Source organism: Microchirus variegatus (genome assembly GCF_963457635.1).
Source record: "Microchirus variegatus genome assembly, chromosome: 5".
NCBI classification, from domain to species: domain Eukaryota; kingdom Metazoa; phylum Chordata; class Actinopteri; order Pleuronectiformes; family Soleidae; genus Microchirus; species Microchirus variegatus.
Window position 1 is genome coordinate 1,044,536 of NC_139806.1, and position 24,183 is coordinate 1,068,718.

A 24,183-nucleotide genomic window follows, 5' to 3' on the forward strand; every position below is an offset into this window, starting at 1 on the left:
TCTTCTTCAAATATTATCCGATTTGCATGTGTTGGACATTGTTGGAAAGCTTAGAAATCACACTTTAAGAATCTGTAGATAACTCAAAATGTCCCTTGGTATTCTTGTGACCAGTTTTGCCATGGCTTGCCACACGTGTGGTGTTTGCACAGTTGTCATGGAGATGAGGTACAACATAGATACATACATATGACCCTGACATTAATCTTTGAGTGAGCCAAAAGCTACTAAGTGAGAAAATAAGTAAATCATTAGGTAACCCTTATATTGTGTAATGCAGGTGACATTACCATAGATGTATTCTGTGTTCTTGAGTGTGGCTCCTCGCAGCAGCAGGTTCTCTGATCCCAGCGGCCTGCTCACACAGGCACACACATTATCTCATTTAAACTTCACATTTAGATTGTTTCATTGATGATTGACTGATTAGTTTCACTAATACAGGGGTTTCAAACTCAACTACAGAGGGGGTTGAAATTGAAAACCCATGGAATATCCTCGGAAGGGCTAAATATCAACAATTGACTACTGTTTCAAAGTTCTCTTTCAAACCTCCCTCTGTATCTCACTGTGGGAAACGCCCTCTTGTGACTGATCATGGAAGCTCCAATGACACCACGGCTGTCATATGACAGACCAATCATCTCAAGGTGCACGGCCAGCTCGCCCCCCCCCCCCTTATAAGCGCCCTGTGTGCTGTACCCGCCATTCTTGCTTTCTTCTACCGTGAAGATCACCAAGCTCCTCAGCTGTCCTGTTTTCGGATTATTCATTCAACTGCTCTTCCGACACGCCATCAAGGTTGTCAACGAGCGTGAATATTCTATATCCCTGTAAGACCCACTGTTGTAAAATGACAACGTTACCTTTAACCATCCCAAAAAACAATCTGTTTTATTTTATCTGGTTGTTTGCCACATTTACATAGTCATTGGGTTCTATTAACTCACAATGTTAGCGGACGTTACATTTGTTTATAAGTCCCGCTTTATGGCCATGAACCCACACAACCTCTCAAGATTCCCTCCGAATAAAATCTCTTTGTTTCATTGGACTGGATTCTTCAGATTCAAGTAAGGAAAATGTCTTTTATATTTTTTTTGGTTGTTATTACAATGTCTAGGGCATGTACATATTTAGTTATTGTGGAATAGATGCATCAAATTTCATTTAGAGCTTGTTACATATTTGTTTGTTTTACAACACTGAGTCTTCGTGGTAGTCAAAATGGCAGGCTTGTTGCAGTGGGCACAAACAGGTTGTATTCCACAACATCACTGCCTGAAACAGTGTAACAGAGTATTTGCTTTGTACATGGACAGTATACATTATATACATTATACCTTTGTGCTGTGTTCTGGTCAAATTTGACTGATTTAAAAGTGTTATCTCTGTAGTTAATGTAGTTAAAATGTAGTTAATTTGATCCGACTGAACTAAAATCCTAAGTCATTGTCCACAAAGAGGATATCAATAGGAATTTCAGTTCTGGGAAAGGTGAATATGTTCCTGAATGTTGGCTGTGGATGTAAGTGCAGCAGACATTATTGTCTGCCTTGAAAAACATTTTCTTCCCAGAGCACTTGGTCCACCACCCTATCTATTCCTTCAGGTTATGTACTACCAGTGGCGGCTCCTGAAGAACATTTCAGGGGGGGGGGGCCATTTTTTCTGATAATGATTAAGGTGACCCATTCAATAGGTGCATAAAGCACAACAGTATCAATTATTATTTACATGAATCTAATGTATGTTGTAAAATAGCTAAACAGGACACAAGATGTGTCCAGCAACCACATAAAGACAGGGGCAGCATATTACCAGATACATACAACAAACATATGTGACCCACCACGGACCAAGCGGGAACAAGTCGGCCGAGCGCAAAACGAGAAAAACAGGAAAACGTTTTTTTTTTTCAAAATTAGGGATTTCCGTTTTTTTCAAAATTACACAAGTTGAAGTTTTGAAGAAGCCACTACATGCTTCAAATCACAGTATTGTGGGTCTTAAAACCATAAACTTTGTGTTTGAATTAAGGTTGTTTTATCGCTGTGAATCGCTCCTAGTTAAGGTGTGGTGATCTCACATTCCAGAGCCTTTGTTGCTTTTTCAGCCAATCAGCTGACGATCACGGAAAATACACATGGCTAATTAATATGCAGCTCTCACTCAGAGAGCGAGAGAGAGAGAGAGAGAGTGTGTCGAATGTACAGCGTATGTGTGCTGTGTGTGTGTGTGCGCAGTGTGAAATTAAAGCGTGATTATCATCAAAGCAGACATCATCAAAGCTTTGTTTGACAAAGGAAGGCAAAGAGAACAGGACAATAAGTCAGCTGTGGCTGAGCAGCTTCTTCACAAGGACAGCGAAAGGACAGAGACAACTGGTGTGTGGACTGTTAGCATTTTAAGCTAGCGATCTTTATGCTAACGTGTTAGCAGACTTCATCGTCACAAAAACAACAAACAGATGGATTATTCCGCAGCTGAAAGAGAGCAGGACATACACGGTAGTTGTCTGAGATGATGACATGACGCCAGCACCGCGCCATCTCTTATCGAATTGGACATTTGGAGGCGAACAGACTTAAAACTGCGACGAAAAGGAAGCACGCCCGGACCTCTTATCTGATCGGAGGCACTGAAGTCTGCCAGAATACCTTTCAGTTTCTTATGGGGTGAGTTTACATTAACGTTGTTAATCTATGTTATGTTAGTGTTCATTCAAAGTCACATACAGACGCACATAGGGCTGCTGTCTTTTAATAATCCACTGTGCGTTTCATAAAGCCGTTTGGCTACATTTTTATTAGCTATGCTTGCTTAGCTCGCTAGCTTGGTACTGTATTATTACAATGAGAATGATGCGCACATCAAAACTTTTGTTCGGTCAGATGAGCATATTATAAGCCGTAAGAGGAGCATGTCACGGCCCTCTTTGAGATTTTGTACACCCGCAGGATCAGTTTGATAATTCAAATGCTTTGAGACAAAACTCCCGTGTTCGAAACCTAACATTGCATTGAATGATGTGTGAATGCCACACCTTTGCATGCATGAATCACACATGATTAACACAATGTGTGATGAACGTGTTAATTACACGTGCAATTCATGCACATAAAGGTGTGGCATTCACACATAATTCAAGCAATACTACTGATCAGTCTATACTGATTCAGTGATTAAGTGCCTGTTAACATGAACCATGATCTGAAACAAGTATTTTTTTTTTTTTTTCAGAATCCTGGGCATAAGGATTGGCATGTGAAGTTGCTGCCAACCCATGTGTCCAAGGCCTCAGTGTGGCGTCTATACATGAGGTCGGCGAAGGCTCTTGGTATGTGTATAAATTGATTTCTATACAATAGCCAAATGCTTATATGTAATGTGTAAAATGTGATTTTTTTGAAAAAGTAAAATAATTATTTTCATTGTGGTTCTTGCTGTCAACAGGTAGTGGAACACAGCTCTCCTGAAAGTCGCCTCAATATTCCGCAGCTTGTTGGAACGGCAGATGGCAGAGTGATAGTAAAGACCATCGACTGGCAGACACATCTGAGTCCCTACTTTCGAAAGCTCCCACAGATCTAGAGTTATCAGCACTTTAGGTATTTATATTCAAAATTCTGCATTTTATGAATAAAAAAATCACGAATGGACATAATAGTGTTCCATGTGAACGGTGAGCCATGTTTTAAATATCCTGTTGTGTGCTTCTATTCTGTCACAGCTTTGATGCCAACAGACCAGGTGTGGTGCTTGCTCAAACTCACAGTGATGCAGAGCCTATCGAGTTTCAGCTAATGCGCAACCCAGGAGTTCTGCCCCCTGTTGACAGTCTTCCTGTCCTGGCCCCACCTGGACTGACCATGGACAGGCAGACGTATCTTTTGGAAAAAATCAGGCCTTTCTGTTCTGATGAGGCAAAATACTTCACATGCCCAGCACCAAAGGTTACAGCACAGAAGAGTAAGCAGAAGAGGTTGCGGTGCGCTTGTGATGTCACCATTTAGCACGCATATCAACTGTGATGGACAGAGTGGGTACAGCCACATTGTGGGGGAGGAACTGATATTGAAGATGATAATATAGACCATGGTCTGGAAAATATTCCCTCACACACTTAGATATATTTTATTTGATATTTGAAGTATGTATCTATCTTTCACCTTTCTTGTTTCTCATTTTTATTCAAGTGCTTTTTGTAACAGAAGAATTTCCCTCTGGGGATCAGTAAAGTAAATTCTGATTCTTATCAGTCCACTGAAGTACTTACAGCAAATAACACTACATTGACATGAACTACATTCATTCCTTTGTTTTCAAACTGCTACACTGTTTCTGTCCTGTGGGCTAACAGACATCAGATGTCACTGACAGCTAGACTTGGTGGGGGGTTGTGACCATGTTAATGTGATGCAAATGAGCAGCTATTGGCCTGGCTCCTCAAGAAGGTCGAAATCTTTCAGGCTGAATTTCTCCCTAAAGCAGTTTGAGGAGTGTCTACATTCAAATGGCCACATCTTCTTCAAAAATGATCAGATGGACATGTGTTTGACATTGCTGGAAAGCTTAGAAATCACGCTTTCGGAATCTGTAAATAACTCCAAATGTCCCAAAGTAGACTTGTGAACGCTTTTGCCATGGCTGGACACATATGACAAGATAGTGCAATCAAAGTATTCATTAAGTGTAAAGGAAAGTGCAGAATTGGATCTTTAGATGTGTTGCTAAATGCATCTTACAATACTCTCTTACACAAAACAGTCCGATTGTCTGATTTGCATGAAGTTTAACCTGCAGTTAAACCCTGAGCGATACAAACATCAACAATGTTAGCAAACAAGCTAACGAACGTAGCTTCAAATGACTGCTAACACGTATGAAAGTGTGAACTCTGTGACACTGGTAAAACTACGTGCAATCAGTTAGTGCTGGGACCGATTAAACGAGCACAGTCCTCTGTGTATTTTTAAAACGGTGAGATTCGCTGAGAGTGCCACCACCTCACTTTGCTCAATTTACATTTGACACAAGCACGTCAGTGCATGCTCATAAATCCTCATTAAAAATGCATTGGAGGGTGTTTTTCGATCGTCCATAAAATGTGACGATTCTGATTGGACAATGACAAATAATATGTCTAGAACACTGATAATAACCACCTTTGCTGGCAGAGACGGCTGAAAGGAATATTAGTAATAAGGATCTTTGGAATTGCTGAGGAAAAAAATTACTACTCCTCCTAGTTGGTAGGGCGTCGCCCAAATCGTCCCTATACACCGTCTGCCCCTGTGTACTACAATATAAAAAGCATATTTATACATGTTAATTCATTGCTATTTTATTTTCATAATGCCCCGCGCAAAGAGAGAGCGGCGATACAGTGTGTAGGACGTGATTTATATCATCCAAACTGGATAGAGTGAAGTTGAGATGGAACTCAGATGAAGATATCTGTCAACAAGTGGACAAAGAAAACCAACCACCGATGGACTGTCCAGCTGATAATTACGTGGACATAGAGCCAAACACAAACAAACGCACCAATTCCCTGTGACAGGTTTCACTGGTCGAATAAAGATTTCATCAGTCCCAACACTAATTTTTCTGGTCTGGATATCATCTTCAGGCAAAGGGAGCCCAGCAACACGGACATGGCCCTCTGAATGCTCAGAAGAGACCATCCAAAAGATGTGCACACCTGCCATTGGATGGATGTCCGCAAGGACCAATTGCACATTACCAAGTGAAGACAGGGAGAGGACGCTGCAGGCACTGCAATAAAGGACACACCAACACGCAATGCAGCAAGTGTGATGTTCGGACTTTCACTACCAATGAAAGTCAGTCATGAAAAGAAAAAAAGGAATAAAGAAGTTGCTAGATAAAGCCAGTTTTATCCTGTTTAGTTATGTATTTATTTATTTTTAATAAATGATTTCATAAAAATATGACTAATGTGGGTTTCTTTTTAATGTTATATATGTTTATGGGGCTAAGTAAGCAATCAACCCAGGAGAGTAAACAGGACAGAGAGTAAACTGTAATCTGACTCTTGGGCTGAAAGAAGGCACCATGGCATGAAGGCAACATGGCGGCACGCATTCAGACATGCATTGCCGCAGCCATACACTCAGACAATGCTGCCAACTACCCAAAACTCTCTTCGCACAAAACTGGCTCACACCATCTGATACCATCAAGGCAAAGTGCTACAATCATTAAAAGTTTGTCTGTAGCAAGTTTAGTCTCTGTGCTACTCCTACTCTCTGTGCGATGTTGTTGTGCCGGCTCAGCTAGGCTTGAAGAGTCTCAGCATGGCATCAGACCAAACGCATCGAGCCAACATGATATCTACAAAGCTCTGCTAAACAAAGGCCAAGCTACCCTACCAAATCATATAGGTATCTGAAGGAAAGTAAAACCAAGACAGCCCTACCAGGATATCCTTCTGCTGTTGACAATCCTTCTCTTGGCTGGAGATCCTGGGCCGTACGGATCCGGTATTGGTGACGCCGGCCTCTCCATAGACGCATGGCTGTCGCCTGGTACCTGCCCAGGATTACCGGTGGGACAACAACAGCAATCGGAGTTGGAGCGTAGGAGGAGGCCGAAGATCAGGCGGGCACTCGTGGATGGCATCGATGGACATCATGCCACAGTCTTCCCTGGATGCGCCAAATCCATGCATAACCTTCGGTTTGGATTACACCTCACACAGAGTGACACATGAGGAATACTCCGGAACTTTGACGCACTCCAGCGGTGAGTTTTCATCACTTATGTCACCCATGCTGGGGATCTCTACACTGGTTAAAGTGGCTTGCTAGTGTTAAACGAAAACTCAGTGGTCTCAATCCAGCTATCAGAAAATACCGCAAGTTTACATTATTCCAAACTCTAAACCATGCAAAAATTCCGTGGGACCCACGCTCCAAACCAAGGGGATTACTAGGCGGTCACATTAACATCGGCAGCATGGTCTCAAAGAGCGATCAAATGGACCATCTGCTAAATAATTCCAACCTGGATTTTCTTGGTGTCTAAGAAACGTGGTTAAGTAAATCTTCCCCAGAGGCAGCTGTCAATGTCTCTGGATACAATGTTTTCAGAAAGTACAGAGACAAAGGACGAGGGGGAGGCGTGTTAATCTATGTGAAAGACACAATCAAATGTAATCTGATTGAATGGTCACCTGTATTAGATATTGAATGCCTTGGACTTAATGAAATGTCATTTATCTTAATTTGCCTGTATAGTCCTCTTTCATCTACCATTGTTTTTTTATGATAATTTACATGAACTCACCAAAAAACGTTTTAAGAACACAACCACAGTGAAACAACATCACATGAGTATTCCTAAAAATGATATGGAGAAATTCAAATCTGCTTTAAATGATATCAACTGGACTGATATGTTGGCCATTGAAGACAGAAAACAGCTGCAACCTGTTTTCAAACACTGTTAATAATATAATATCCTCATATAGCAGAAGAATGACACACAGACCAAGACATTAAAATTCTCCACCTTAGCTCAATGAGGTTCTCTGGAAACAGATGAGGGACAGAGATTCCTCACTTAAGACTGCTGTTGTGATTCAACTTTGTAATTGGTGAGAAAATATTAATACAAATGATTAATTATTTTTAATAATTCATTAAGTTATTAATTTTCTTTAAAACCCGTGCAAGGGGCACCATTATGTTAGGACCAACAATAGTTGCAATAATTTGATTGATAAAAATAAAAGTAATTAACATTAATTAACTCGTTTTAATAATTAATTAACTTTAGATCGGGGCACCACCCTGAAATCAGGGAAAAGACAATCAATCTATGCCTTTCAAAATCAGTCTAAATAACCACTGTAATATACTATATCAAAGATATCCCAATTGAACAGTAATGAAAGTATGAATCCGAGCACTGACTCTCGCAACCTCCGTTTATCACAACATTTATGTACAAAAGACACAGACCATTCCTTTAAGTGAACAAAAGTAACAATTAAATCAAATAACAAGAATCAATTAAACAATTTGATTCATCATTAAATATCCAAGGTTAATTGAATGATCTAAGTGTGTGTGTTAGTGAACAGGAAGAGATAAGATAAGAGAAGGGAGTGACGCGGTTGATGGTCACTCCCCTTTTGTGGCAAATTGGTGGGAGGAGCATGCGCAGTAGCTGTGACTGTAAACGCACGCCTCCACCGAAGATGGCGCCAAAACACATTAACATCAGGCTGCAGATCTTAGACCAAACACACGACAGCATGGCTGTAGGAGCCCGTGTTCGACTCAAGATGGCGCCTGTGAGACCTTTCATTTTTGAAGGTAGAGGGAATGAAAGGAAGAGGGAAAAGTGGGAGTACACAATTGATCTTGCGTGCAGACACAGAGTGTAGTTCAAGCCCAGCGTGTTAGTGACTGAAAAAAAGGATCGCGTGTAGGTTGATGGCAGCGTAAACCACACAGACTTGACACTGACGAAGCCGGGCCAGTCTGTGAGGCGTAACATTTAAACAGCCATTATCTCACCACGTGATCTGCCTGCTCGTTCACAGCAGGGGAGGATACCTGCGCTGCAGCACAGCGCTGCGGCGCGGAGCTCCGCATTCAACAGTCAAACCACAATAACGAACACAAAAAGTAAACAAAGAAACATGGTTTTGACGATAACACAAATGTGAGCGTGTGGGTGCGCAGTCCAACACGTTCAACACAAAGAAAAGTTAACAAACACTGAAACATAACCTAACTCTGCCCAAAACACATTGCCTCTTACTGTAAGCCGACATCAGGTTTTGTGGTCAGTCCATGGGTCCGGTCGAGTTTGTCGGAGCCGTGGAGTGTGGACGGGCCGTTATTTAGCTCACAGCGGACAGTTGTTGATCCTTTGTCTCTGAGTGGAAGAAGTTCGGGCGGCAGGTATGGAAGGATGCGCCAGCGGAGGTGCGGGCGGCTTCTTCAAAAGGTGCATCGTTCGTTTAGCATGGGAGAGCCGCAAGCCGGATGGCATGGCCGGAGCCGCGTGGCCCGGGGGCCAGGGGCCCAAAGCAGGAACCAATGCAGCAGGCAAGAGCGAAGGAACAAGGCAAGAGGAAAGTTCTGTCTTCCAATTTATATGTTTTATCAGTCGGGAGATGGAAGCTAGAGACGGCCAATGAGACTTAAATGATTCTGCTACCCTCCGGGGAGCTCTCCAGTCATAAAACCAAATAGTGTTACAAAATGGAGTCTGCAGGATTTGTTAAAGGTCACATAGAGTGGTCCTGTTGCACATAAATGTTAGTTATGGAGGTCTATGTCACGATCTCACCTGCACCTTCCTCACATTTTCTTTTAGTTTTGTTATTGTGTTTTGCTGCTGCTGCTCTTCCCTCACTCTGACTCCAAGGTTAATTGAATGGCTCACCTCCGCTGAACGAACGGTGAGGCTTAGGAGCGGAGCATGTCTCTACTGTGGGGAACTGGACCATTGTCGCAACACCTGTCCAGTTCGCCCAAAAGACTGAGCCCGTCAACACACGCAGGAGTGTTGGCGGGCGGTGCTGTTTCCTGCGCAGCCCACAAACGGGTTGTTCTCCCGGGTCAGCTTCGGTGGGCGCAGCAGTCGGTCGCCCTTTCCTGTCTGGTCGATTCCGGGGCCGACGACTGTTTCATTGACCTACAGACTGCCAACCAAGCCGGGATCCCCACGGTGCCCCTCGAGGAACCAAAGGAGATCCTTGACCTAGACGGCAGAATCCTGGCTACTGTCACCCACCGAACTCAACCCATTACTCTGGTTATCTCCGACAACCACCACGAACTGCTGCAGCTTTTCCTGATCCCGTCGTCATCGTCTCCTGTCGTTTTGGGTCTCCCCTGGTTGGCTCTACACAACCCCCGCTTCGACTGGGCTTCGGGTCAACTTTCCGGCTGGAGTGTTCCGTGCCATTCCAGGTGTCTCCGTTCAGCCATGCCGTCATCTGCAGTCATTCCTGTCTCAGCGCCTAAGGCCCTGGACCTTTCCACGATCCCCAGGGCCTACCACGACCTCGGGGAGGTTTTTTCTAAGGAGCTGGCGCTCTCCCTTCCCCCTCACCATCCGTACGACTGTGGGATCGACCTTCTTCCCGGGGCGACGTTACCCTCCAGACGAATGTTTAATTTGTCACAGACCGAATGTACCTGCATGGAGGAGTACATTAGGAAGGTCTGGCTGTCATCCAAGGACCTCCCTCTGCAGGTCGAATCTCGAAAATTGGCTCCCTGGTACATCGGTCCCTTCGTCGTCGACCGGAAGATCAACCGGTCCGCCATCCGCCTGAAGCTCCCCAGGTCGCTTAAAATTCATCCCACCTTCCATGTCTCCCTACTGAAACCTGTTGTGGAATCGGACCTGGTCCCTCCCTCCGACCCTCCTCCTCCACCCAGGTTCATCAAAGGGGGGGAGGTCTACACTGCCAGGAGAATCCTGGACAGTCGACGCAAGGGTCGAGGACACCAGTACCTGGTCGACTGGGAGGGGTACGGTCCTGAGGAGAGGTCGTGGGTTCCGCGCCACTTCATCCTGGACAAGACCTTGCTGAGGGTTTTCCACCGGGACCACCCAGACAAGCCTGGCCTAGCGCCAGGAGGCGCTCCTTGAGGGGGAGGTACTGTCACGATCTCACCTGCACCTTCCTCACATTTTCTTTTAGTTTTGTTATTGTGTTTTTCTTGCTGCTGCTCTTCCCTCACTCTGACTCTGCAGGGGGCGTGGCTGACCCACTTCTCCCAAGACGCCGGTGATTGTCTACATCTGCGCGGCTCCGCCTCACCTGCTCCAGATGAGTAATCAGCGGGGCTTAAAACGTAGCCGCTTCCTCTTCACCGGCGTCAGATCGTTTTTCATGCTACACAGTAAAGACATGCTGGTCGTCTACTCGCTGAACTTACCTGCTCTGGATACTCACCTGCCTTTCCTCGCTCCAGGTTGCCACGTCTCCTGCTTCATCCGTGAACTCACTGGTCTTTCCCGTTTCCCTACGCTCCTGGGATTCTCATCTCCAATCTGTGAGTTAGTTCCAAGCTGGAACACTTCCATCCTGCCGAGCCGTCCCTGTGGTAGCTGCAAAGACATTTTTCCTCCTTTCAATCTCTAACCTGTCCACTATCACTTCGCTAGTTTTGGAAGTCGTTTTATGTTTACGTTTTTGTAAATAAATATTTTTGTTTTGAAACTTCACCACCGTCTCCGTCTGCTTCCGGGTCCAACCTTAACAAACCCTGACAGTCTACTTGCATATATTAACTTGTTTTTATGGTCAAAAACCTCCTAGTTGCTGTAACCTAGCCAATAAAAAATCCTCTTTTCTGACAGTGTTTTTCTGCTGCGAGATTTCAGAGTGAACTTTCACCCCCAGAAGACAGAGTCTTGTGATTGGCCAGTACTATCCAGCACATCCGTTCTCAGAAGCGCAGCGCCCCCCTCTGGAACGGCGGATGCACTGCTCCTCATTATCAAAACATTGTTTTAACAGTGTTTAAAAATAGCTTCGTCACGACTCCCCGCCGCAGTCCCTTTTATGACTTTAAACCGGAGTCAGACCCAGAGTCAGAAGACACTGTTGCTCGTGAAACACCTCCACAACGGACGTTATTCTTCTTCTGCGGTTCAATGTACGTAACCGGATGTGCCCGGACTACCGCCCGGAGCAGGACGATCGGTTGTTCTTACGTAACTATTACGGGATTTTCAGTGATCTCGTTGAGCCCCGAGATTACAATAAAACACAACGTTCTCAGCAGTGGCTGAACTGTTTGTTTTGAACCGTCAGACTTCATAAACAAGGTAATGACGCAGATACACACCAAAAAAAACAGCAATAATTGGAACTTGCGGTCTAGTTCCGCTTTAAACTAAAAATCAGGCTTTTGTTTTGCAACCAGGCCTTAGACAAGAACAATGGGTTACAGTCACACGCTTTAGATCCCAACACTGCACTTAAGTCAGGACTGGTATAGCTATACATCCCTCAGAAATAGAGTAGTAAGGAACATAAGGAAAGTCAAATCAGATTTGTATATAAAAGAAATTGATGATGCAAAGGGTGGCAAATTAATTTGGAAGAATCTCACTAAACTAATTGGGAAAGACACTCAGCATTGGGCACCAACACTTGAACTGAAATTAAATGGAATCATAACCAGAGAAGACGACGTTATAGCAAGCAAAACCATTTTTTTTATTAAAGCAGTTGAGGAATTGGCACATAATAGCACTGCTAGTAATATAGTGAGCCTTCATATTGATATTGATAAACCTGTTTTCAGAATTTAGAAAATTAGTGAACTTGAGGTAGAGAACACCGTTAACTCATTAAGGAACTCAAAAGCTAAAGATGCCTTTGGCCTTGATTCTACGTTTTTTATAACTCATAAACAGCCTTCAATCAAACCTCTTACACACTTAATCAATTTATCAATTAAACAAGGTATTTTCCCAAGCCACCAGGGTCTTTGCTCACGGGACCCGGCCGGGCTCAGCCCGAAAGAGCGACGTGGGCGCCTTTTCAAGTGGACCCACCACCCACATGAAGGGCCATAAGGGGCCGGTGCAATGTGGTTTGGGTGGCAGTCGTGGGCGGGGGCCCCGGCGGCCCAATCGCGGGACAACAACCCTAGCTATGGGGACATGGAATGTCACCTCGCTGGGGGGAAAGAGCCTGAGCTTGTTCGGGAGGTAGAGGCGATATTGACTAGAAATAGTCGGGCTCACCTCCACGCACAGTCTGGGCTCTGGAACCCAACTCCTTGAGAGAGGCTGGACTCTCTACTACTCTGGAGTTGCCCAAGGTGAGAGGCGACGGGCTGGTGTGGGCTTGCTTATAGCTCCCCAGCTCAGCCGCCATGTGTTGGAGTTCTCCCCGCAGAGCGAAAGGGTCACGTCCCTCCGCCTTCGGGTGGGGGGTAGGTCTCTCACTGTTGTTTCGGCTTACGGGCCGAACGGCAGTGCAGAGTACCCGGCCTTTTTGGAGTCCCTGGAAGGCGTACTGGAAAGTGCTCCAACCGGGGACTCCGTAGTTCTGTTGGGAGACTTCAATGCTCACGTGGGTAACGACAGTGTAACCTGGAGGGGTGTGATTGGGAGGAATGGCTTCCCCGATCTGAACCCGAGCGGTGTTTAGTTATTGGACTTCTGTGCTAGTCATGGTTTGTCCATAACGAACACCATGTTCAGGCATAAGGGTGTCCATCAGTGCACGTGGCACCAGGACACCCTAGGCCGGAGGTCAATGATCGACTTTGTTGTCGTGTCATCTGGCCTCCGACCGCATGTCTTGGACACTCGGGTGAAGAGAGGGGCTGAGCTGTCAACCGATCACCACCTGGTGGTGAGTTGGATCCGCTGGCGGGGGAGGAAGCTGGACAGACTTGGCAGACCCAAGCGTGTTGTGAGGGTCTGCTGGGAACGCCTGGCGGAATCACCTGTCAGGGAGGTCTTCAACTCCCACCTCCGGGAGAGCTTTGACCAGATCCCGAGGGAAGCTGGAGATATTGAGTCAGAGTGGACCATGTTCTCCACTTCCATTGTGGACGCGGCTGTTCGAAGCTGCGGCCGTAGGGTCTCTGGTGCCTGTCGCGGCGGCAATCCCCGAACCCGGTGGTGGACGCCGGAAGTAAGGGATGCTGTCAAGCTGAAGAAGGAGTCCTATCGAGCCTGGTTGGTTCGAGGGACTCCTGAGGCAGCTGACGGGTACCGGCAGGCCAAGCGGACGGCGGCCCGAGCAGTCGCAGAAGCAAAAACTCCCCGAAAAGTTCGGGGAGGCCATGGAGGAGGACTACCGGTCGGCCTCGAAGAGATTCTGGCAAACTGTCCGGCACCTCAGGAGGGGGAAGCAGTACTCCGCCAACACTGTTTACAGTGGAGGTGGGGAGCTGTTGACCTCGACTGGGGACATCGTTGGGCGGTGGAAGGAATACTTCGAGGATCTCCTCAACCCCACTGACACGCCTTCCCTAGAGGAAGCAGAGGCTGAGGACTCAGGGGTCTACTCATCCATTACCCAAGCCGAAGTCACTGAGGTAGTTAGGAAGCTGCCCAGTGGCAAGGCATCGGGAGTGGATGAGATCCGGCCTGAGTACCTTAAGTCTCTGGATGCTGTAGGGATGTCCTGGTTGACACGTCTCTGCAGCATTGCGTGGCAGTTGGGGACAGTGCCTCTGGAATGGCAGACCGGGGTGGTGGTCCCTCTTTTTAAAAAGGGGGATCGGAGGGTGTGTTCAAACTATTGGGGGATCACACTCCTCAGCCTCCCGGGGAAAGTCTATTCCAGGGTACTGGAGAGGAGAGTTCGGCCGATAGTCGAACCTCGGATTCAAGAGGAACAATGCGGTTTTTGTCCTGGCCGTGGAACACTGGACCAGCTCTATACCCTTCGCAGGGTGCTCGAGGGTTCATGGGAGTTTGCTCAACCAGTCCACATGTGTTTTGTGGACTTGGAGAAGGCTTTCGACCATGTCCCTCGTGGCATTCTGTGGGGGGTGCTCCGGGAGTATGGGGTCAGGGGCCCTTTGTTAAGGGCTATGCGGTCCTTGTACTACTGAAGCCGGAGCTTGGTTCCCCTTGCCGGCAGTAAGTCAGACTTGTTCCCAGTGCATGTTGGACTCCGGCAGGGCTGCCCTTTGTCACCGGTTCTGTTCATTATTTTTATGGACAGAATTTCTAGGTGCAGCCGGGGGCCGGAAGGGGTCTGGTTCGGGAGCAGCTGGATTCCATCTCTGCTCTTTGCAGATGATGTGGTCTTGATGGCTCGTACGAACCAGGAACTCCAGAATGCGCTGGGGCGGTTTGCAGCCGAGTGTGAAGCGGCTGGAATGAGAATCAGCACCTCTAAGTCCGAGGCCATGGTTCTCGACCGAAAAAAGGTGGGTTGCTCTCTCCGGGTCAGTGGAGAGATCCTGCCTCAGGTGGAGGAGTTTAAGTATCTTGGGGTCTTGTTCACGAGTGAGGGAAGGATGGAGCGTGAGATTGACAGGCGGATCGGTGCAGCGGCCGCAGTAATGCGGTCGTTGTATCGGTACGTTGTGGTGAAGAAGGAGCTGAGCCGAAAGGCAAAGCTCTCGATTTACCAGTCAATCTACGTTCCTACCCTCACCTATGGTCATGAACTTTGGGTTATGACCGAAAGAACAAGATCCCGGATACAGCGGCTGAAATGAGTTTTCTCCGCAGGGTGGCAGAGCGCTCCCTTAGAGATAGGGTGAGGAGCTCTGTCACCCGGGAGGAGCTCGGAGTAGAGCCGCTGCTCCTCCACATCGAGAGAAGCCAGCTGAGGTGTCTCGGGAATCTGTATCGGATGCCCCCTGGACGCCTCCCTCGGGAGGTGTTCCGGGCATGTCCCACCGGGAGGAGACCCAGAGGAAGACCCAGGACACGCTGGAGTGACTACGTCACCCGGCTGGCCTGGGAACGCCTTGGGGTCCCCCCGGAAGAGCTGGAGGAAGTGTCCTGCGAGAGGGAGGTCTGGGCGTCCCTTCTCAGACTGCTGCCCCCGCAACCCGGCCCCGGATAAGCGGTAGAAAATGGATGGATGGATGGATTTTCCCAAGCTCCTGGAAAACAGCTGTGGTAACCCCCATTTTCAAGGCCGGTGATAAAACACTGGTGGAGGACTACAGACCCATCATTATACTACCTATGATATCCAAGGTAGCCGAGAAATTAGTGGCGAAACAGCTGACTACTCATCTTAGCAAAGGCTATACACCACTGCACCCAATGCAGTTTGGCTTTTCGAAGTAATCACTCCACAGAAACAGCCAACTGCTTTTTTATTGAGAACATCAGAATGAATCTAGATAAAGGAGGCATAGTGGGTGCAATATTTTTAGATCTAAAGAAAGCATTTCACACTGTCGATCATGACGATCTTTTGTCAAAACTATCCTATTTTAATTTTTCTGGGGATGCAAATCATATTAAACAGACAGAAAACAAAGCACACGCATTAACACTCAGTCTACATATTTAAACTGTAAAATAGGTGTCCCTTAAGGATCTATACTGGGCCCCCTTCTGTTCAGTCTCTATATAAATGACCTGCCCACTCTTTGTCCATCTGTACATTTACAAATGTATGCAGATGACACAGTCCTCTATGTGCATGCTAAAAATAAACAACAAGCTGCACACCGACTGAGGCCATGAGCAAGGTATCCATCTGGCTAACTAATTAATGCTAACACCTGAACATAAGCAAACCAGTATGTATGTACTTTACAAAACTACTGTCTCATGACCCTGAGGTAATAGTTAACCAAGAGAAGGTTAGAGTGGTGCCTGATTTTAAATATCTGGGAATCATTCTAGACCCACAACTCTAATTTTAAAAGCATGCAAAAAAGGTTGCCAATACTGTCAAATTTAACCTAGAAAATTTTAAGCACATAAGACCATATCTACCAATGAAGGCTGCAAAGCTCTTCTTGCATGCAATGATCTTCTCACATTTCTCTTACTGTTCAACTAGCTGGTCGCGAGCCAATAAAACAACGTTGCAACCATTGGACCATTGGAGTCACTATAAACAGGCATTAAAGATATTTTGGACTGTTAGGGTAATAGCTACATCATTGTCACATAATCAAAAAGCTTAGCTTTGAAAACTTCAGACACTTTGCTGATGATGTCTTGTCTTTAACCACTTCTTCCCTGACCCTCTTTTTGGAGTCCCTGCTCGAAAATGACATGCCCAAACTAAATAGAGTAAACCTCTGCAGTTACAAGCTGTGGATTATCTTGGTATCAAAATAAAGATAACACTTGTGAGATTCCACCAGAGGTTTCACTGTAGATGCCACTTTGTCAGAGGGAATGCACATGGAACACAGCATAACTAAAGGATTCTTTTCTCTCGCCTAAAAAAATATTGCATTTTAAAGCAAATATCACCTTTTAAATATGCAGTAGTATTCTTCAGTTACGCAGCGCCATAGCTCTGGCTTACTTTAATCAATTAGGTTGATTGACAGCTCGTTTTAAACCTCTAAACCGGTAGAATCAGACCCCGGTCCAATGCGTGTGAATCACTTCATTAGCGAGTCAAAGTGACATAAATGCATACGATGCATTTGTACAGACATTCGTCTTTCTCTAATCAGAACTATCTAATGTCGTTCTGTAATGAGCAATCAGACCGGGATTTGTTCCCAAAGCATGCTGGAAAGTGAAGTTCTTCATTAAAAGTGGTTTTTGTTCCGGTGGAAATAACTTGTTTGGATAAACAGCAAAGGTAAGACAACATATCTGCTTGTATTTCTTGAAAATTAGTTGTTGTTTTGCTCTTATTTTGGGGCTGGATCCGTGAATCTTGGTCGTAGAGTGATAAAAATGGTACCGTTGGAATCTGTGGATTCTCCGTTGTCCAGCTGACATTTTTTGTTTACATAATCTAGCTGACGCTCTGGTGCCACTTTTCAATGTGTGCGCTGTAACGTTTTTTTTCACTCCTGCTGGTTTGATCCGTCAGTGTTTTAACTGTGTTTTGTGAACATAAGAATGGTTTATATGAGCTTTTATATATGAGTTTCTGACCTTTCTGTGGGTATGCAGCATGTCTGTGTTTGTTAAAGATAGACAGTTTTATGATGCTTTTGTCGCTGCGTCTGATGATGCCCCCGGTATCAGGGGCAACGGTGAAGAAGAGGTTAAGGTCCTCTTTTAACGCCGCCAGGCTTTCGTTCATCGCGTCCAACACTGAGTCAGCTTCGGCACTATTATCCGACCTAGTGCCGGCTTTATTTTTCGGCATTTCCTCTCACTTGCCTTTTTCTCTATTATAGGAGGGTGATGCTGCATCCTGCCCCGGCATGAGTACCTAAGGTTAGGGATTCTGTCTACAGCTGTTCCACACTTGAGCTGCTCCCTTTTCACCCACCGCCGTTTGCAGGAGAGGATGAAGAGCGGCTCAATGCGCTTTGTCCTGTGAGAGCTTTACGCATCGATGTGGACAGGACCAAAGAATTTAGGATGAGCAACCGGCTTTTTGTGTCCTGGGCTCCTTCTTACAGGGGGAGGGCCCTAACGCACCAGCACCTGTCACACTGGGTGGTGGAGGCTATAATCTTGATTTACGAGAGAGGCTTTGGGTCCACTCCACCAGGGGTATGGCCACCTCATGGGCCCTCTTCAGGGTTTTGGGCATCCACACACACGTTCATTCGATTTTACAGGCTGGATGTGACCAAGACTTCTCTGGCTCATTCAGTCCTGAGTGTGGGTTTAGGTTAATTGCGTGCCAGCCCCTGAGAGGATTAAGGTTGTCAACCCACTGCGGGTCCCGGTTTTGTGGGCTTCGAAGCATGCACATCCGGGAGTGGGCTATATCTCCCATAGTGAGATACCGAGGGAGGTTACTCCCTTAACCCTGGTTCTCTGATAACCGAGTGAGGTAGCTCACAAAACTGCCCTACCTGCTTAGATGGGGTGGAAGAAATATGCTTGAGAATTGCGGGTACAGTGCACTTATAAGGGGGGCGAGCTGGCCCGTGCAGCTCGAATTGATTGGTCTGTTATATGACAGACGTGGTGTCATTGGAGCTTCAATGATCGGTCACGCCAGAGGGAATTTCCCATAATGAGAAAACTTGAGTAACCTAACGTTATATAAACATCAGTTGGAGTCCTCACAAAAGATGGTACATATTTGAAATTTATAAATGATTTTGCATTGAAATCAGCAATTTCCATCTGTCTTACCTGATATTCTGTATTTCAGCAGTACTGCACATACAGGCCTGTAGTCACATGCATCTTAACCAATAATATATAGTACTATACATTTTATAAAAGCAAAATGAAGGGGAGCTAAATATAAATGAGGCACTAAGCTCCCTTATAACCTCCCTCTGGTTCCAGCTCTGTTGTCAAAGTCCCCATTTAAGTTGTTTAATTCTTTAAAAAGTCATGTGTACTAATTCATAAAATTTACCTGGCCACTGGCTCATTGTCCATGTAGATATTGATACGGCCTACAAATCTGTGCAGGGTGCAGAAAACATGTTTTCAGTGCGAGGTGAGAGAGATAGTGTTTGGGGTATTTTTTAGGTCTGCAAGTTTTCAAGGTTGTACTGACTTGTACAGGTCCGGCTGTGGTTGTTCACATTCAATAGTGCCATGGATCGAGTCAACCTCTTTTTCTGTTGTGTACGCTTTGGTGTCCTGAACTGCATAGTATGTCTGGGAGGAGACAGACAAAGAGGGAGGAACACAGAGACAACCATTAAAATAAAAATATGAGAGATAGAACATGAAAAAGACCACAGCAGGATAGTGGCGACACTGTTGTCTCACAGCAAGAAGGTCCAACCGAGGGCCTTTCTGTGTGAAATTTGCTTTATCTCCCTTTGTGTGCGTGCGTTTTCTCTGGGTTCTCCAGTTTCCTCCCACAGTTAAAAAACATCATATTATTGTTATTATTATTATTAGTAGTATTATTATATTATTATTATATGAACATCTTAATTGTGATATCATGATGGAATATTGTTTTATAATTTAAAGCTCATATGTGACCCGCCACGGACCAAGCGGGAACAAGTCGGCAAATCGATAAACAAGAAAAAACAGGTAAATGTTCTTTTTTTTCAAAATTAGGGATTTCCGTTTTTTTCAAAATTACACAAGTTGAAGTTTTGAAGAAGCCACTACATGCTTCAAATCACAGTATTGTGGGTCTTAAAACCATAAACTTTGTGTTTGAATTAAGGTTGTTTTATCACTGTGAATCACTCCTAGTTTGGGTGTGGCGATCTCACATTCCAGAGCTTTTGTTGCTTTTTCAGCCAATCAGCTGACGATCACGGAGAATACACATGGCTAATTAATATGCACGTACAGCGAGAGAGGGAGGGGCTCTGAAAGTTCCAGCAGTTACTTGTGTGTGCAGTGCAGTGCGAAATTAAAGTGTGATTATCATCAAAGCAGTCATCATCAAAGCTTTGTTTGACAAAGGAAGGCAAAGAAAACCCGGAGAATAAGTCAGCTGTGGCTGAGCTTCTTCACAGGGACAGAGAAAGAATAATCACTGCTGGTGTGGACTGTTAGCATTTTAAGCTAGCGATCTTTATGCTAACGTGTTAGCAGACTTCATCGTCACAAAAACAACAAACAGATGGATTATTCAGCAGCTGAAAGAGAGCAGGACAGACACAGTAGTTGTCTGAGATGATGACGTGACGCCAGCACCGCTCTTTCTCCTATCTAATTGGACATTTGGAGGCGAACAGACGTAAATCTGCTACGAAAAGGAAGCGCACCCGGACCTCTTATCTGATCGGAGGCACTGAAGTCTGCCGGAATACCTTTCAGTTTCTTATATGGTGAGTTTTCATTAACGTTGTTAATCTATGTTATGTTAGTGTTCATTCAAAGTCACATACAGACGCACATAGGGACGCTGTCTTTTAATAATCCACTGTGCGTTTCAGAAGGCCGTTTGGCTACATTGTTATTAGCTATGCTTGCTAGCTTGCTTAGCTCGCTAGCTCGGCACTGTATTAATACAATGACAACGCACTTCGAAACTTGTGTTCGGTCAGATGAGCGTATTATAAGCCGTAAGGGGAGCATGTGAGAGAGTGAATGGTTGCTTGTTGCTGTGTGTTTGTCCTAGGCTTGACTGGGGACTTGTCCATGGTGTCCCCCACCTTTTGCCCTATGTCAGCTGGGATTGACTCCAGCTCTGTCCGCAACTCTCATGTGGAGGTGCCTGCTTCTTGGTGCTTGTCAGGACTTAAGCTGGTAATGTTTTTTTTTTTACATTTCTGTGTTGAAAGTACTAAAGATTAGGTTAAGAAATCTTCTTTTTTAATGAACGGATTGTAAAGATTTGGGGTACTGAACATTAAAAACATAGAGAAAAAAAAGGACTGCTTTTCCATCACTACTTTTACAGCTGGTTGCAAACACTGTTTCTTACTGTCAAAAATCTGTGAAACACAGAGAAAGCAGAGAAAGTTTCCTGGTGTCAAGAATTGTTAAGGATAAAGTTTAAATTCTTGGCTTGTGATCACCAGGAGGTTTTCAGGAGCTCCCGCATTTAAATTTGAATTAATCAGAATCAGAATACTTTATTAATACCTGGGGGGGAATTGTATGTGGAAAATCAGGTGTGAATTCAGTGAGAAATCACCCTAATCTTCAATTTTTTTTATAAACTCTAGTGCTGAGTTTTAACATAGGAGTCAATGGGAGCTTTGACCAGCACGCTCTGCGCTTCTAGTTGATTTCAAGAAAAAAATGCAAGTCAGATGAGAATGACACAGCCACAGCAACACACAGCCTTAGACAACAACCATAGCAACATTTTTATTTGACAATTGTTTAGGTTGGAAATTGTGGGCAGGTTAAGAGTTTGTTTAGAGATTAGATATAGACGCATTAGATTAGATATCAAATTTAATATATTTAATTGAATTGAATTGAAAAAAACTGTATTAGGTATCAAAATATCAATTTGACTAAAAAGAGTCTCTAGCCTTGTGACCCGTGTATGATGTATGATGACACTGTGATATTGGGTGTGTGTGTTTTTTTTACTCAAAACTGCTAGACAAGTTTCACAGTAACATTTCTGGTGGAAGAGGAAGAAGAAGAATTACAGTGTAAACTTACACACACACACTGGAGCACAGAAGAGTGAGAGATGAAGTGATGATACACTCATACATACCTTGTGGCTGCTCTCTCCATCCAGACTGGCTGTTGTGACGTAGCAGGTGCCATCATCTCGTGATGAGGACAGAAGTATGAGGTCACATGGAAAAGATTCATTCTCTTTCACCAGGACAACATCTCCAACCTCAGAGAAACAAGCATCCTAGTGTTATTACTAAAATGTGGGTGGGGGGTTATCATATTTCACTGGCTTATTTCAGCCTGGTCACGATAGCAGAATGATAAGGTATTGTGGCAATACAGTGTAAATACACGCACGCACGCACACACACACCCACCCACACACACACACACACACACACACACACACACACACACACACACACACACACACACACACACACACACACACACACACACACACACACACAGACAGACAGACAGATAGATGTTTACTCAGTTGTGAGCTACATATATACTATAATATGTTTGTGTATATATGTGTATAATACTAACACCAGGTCTTAACCTATGGGCTGAAATATGTGCCACCAGAAACTGAATTTGAATCATTTATATTTGAATTTGAATTGCTAAACTTGAATAATTGCATTAAAAAAACTGAATTTGAATCACATAATTTGAATTTGTATTGTTTAATTTGACGCGGTTTTAAGATCATTTGAGGTGAGAAATTAGTGATTTGGAATTCAAAAATGTGGTTTGTGTATTAAGATGTGATGTATTTATAGTTTGGCAGCGACTTTGTAGGAGGTGATCAGCTCCGCCTCAGCGGACGCTCGGTGCATGCAGTGGCACAGAGCAGCCTTATCTCGGCCTGCCCTGTTGAAAGATCCGCTGGCTCAGACGGCGCCGTCATTAGATATTTGGTGTGACCGATAGATTTGTTGTTGACGCGTTACTTTCTTTTCTAATGAAAACGTTTTTGATATGACAGTTTTAACTTTAAATGTCAGCTGAGATTGGCACAGCACCCACGCAACCCTTAAAGAAGCTTAGCACTGCCACCCGCCATTCAAACAGTACAACATTGAAGTTACGCAGCTGTTCCAATTGAAGAGACGTGTTGTGGAGATGTGCCTTAACACTAATGTGTAACCCAGACAGATTTGGGAAACGGCTAGTGTGTGAATCAGTGTGTGTGCGCAGCCGAGGCACGGCGTGCGAGCGAGCTAGCCCGTGAGCGGAAGTCGGGTTTTTGTTTACATGTGTGCCGATGAATGAATAGTGACGGCGACCGCAGCAGATAGTGAGAGTGTTGTATGTTGCTGTGCAATCGGCTAATAAAGCCGAATTCTCTTCAGAAAAAACGGCCTGTCATGTGTGTGCCATCAGGATATAAAGCAGGAAAAATTAACAGACAAATTAAATAATAATGTGTTCGTCTTGATTTCAACCTACAAGAGCTGCCACGAATGGCTTCATTAACCACTGGCTGTAACTCTATCCTACCGGTAAGTTTCACTTTACGTTAGTTTGTTTACTTGACTGCAGATGAGAGGCTGACAAACTCCGATCTATCCAGCTGCTTCAGCTACGGTAACGTAAATGTAGGCTGACGTTTACTTAGCAATGAGAGATGAGATGAGAGTTTGTCAGCCTAAAATAGGGTTGCCACCCGTCCCGTTAAATACGGAATCCTCCTTTATTTGGCAATTAAATGTTGCGTCCCGTATTGAACCAATACGGGACGCGGTTTGTTGCGTATTTCCATAAATATCCAATCCACATGTCTGTCACACACACATCGACACTAAAGATAAAGATGAAAATAAAACACAGGGAATAATAATGCCAGCAAACTTGTCGTGGCAGGATCAACGCATGATCTCCGGTCCTCTGTGCGCGTGCTGCTGTCACGGTTGCTTAGCAACAGACGCCACGCATCAGTACTGCTCACAGTTAACTAAAGACATCAGCTCATCTGATTAATCGGTTATTCCCTTAATTACAGCTAAACTAAAGCTCTTCTACAAAAAGATTGAGACCACGGAGTGAAAACAATGAAAAGTGCGCTGTTAAGAGTTGTTAACACTAAGATCTACTTGGATCCACTGCACGTCATCGTGACTCGATCCTCGTCATAAAGATTATTATTGGATGTAAAGATAAAACTGCGTGTAGAGAAATAATCCAGTCTGTGCTGATACGGAAAGATCGCTTGGAGGAAAAGCGCAGAGCGCAGCAGCGACTCACAACGCAGCAGAGAAAGAGAGAGAAACCACAGTGCAGGTGTGGTGCGCAGAAAAAAAGGCCCGACTGCACCAGATTAGGGGGCGCACTCTATAATATAATATACTATAATTGCAATGCCTTGACTTTAGTGAGGTAAGTATACACACTCCCTGCCGTAACAAAAAAAAAAAAAAAAAAAAAGATGTGGCCACATTAATCCAAGAGTCAATTCTGCCTCTGCAAGCTTCAGTGGATAGGCTACGTGATGAAGTGAGCTCTTTTCAGGGCTGACTCGTGGCGGCAGAAACTCTGACAGGTGATAATTTT

The 24,183-nt window shown here is 44.9% G+C and overlaps 1 protein-coding gene across 1 annotated transcript in view; it reads right to left on the minus strand.

Moving 5' to 3' along the window:
* The window catches only part of LOC310926689 (phospholipid-transporting ATPase IH-like), a 182,482-nt gene that overhangs the window by 78,153 nt on the left and 80,146 nt on the right, over nt 1-24,183 (minus strand). Inside the window, exons 6-9 of the mRNA XM_083888875.1 lie at nt 21,716-21,844; nt 19,118-19,221; nt 18,974-19,021; nt 291-355 (exon numbers count right to left, since the gene is read on the minus strand). Of these exons, the coding sequence (XP_083745001.1) occupies nt 291-355; nt 18,974-19,021; nt 19,118-19,221; nt 21,716-21,844 (346 nt within the window). The remainder of the gene's footprint in view (nt 1-290; nt 356-18,973; nt 19,022-19,117; nt 19,222-21,715; nt 21,845-24,183) is intronic.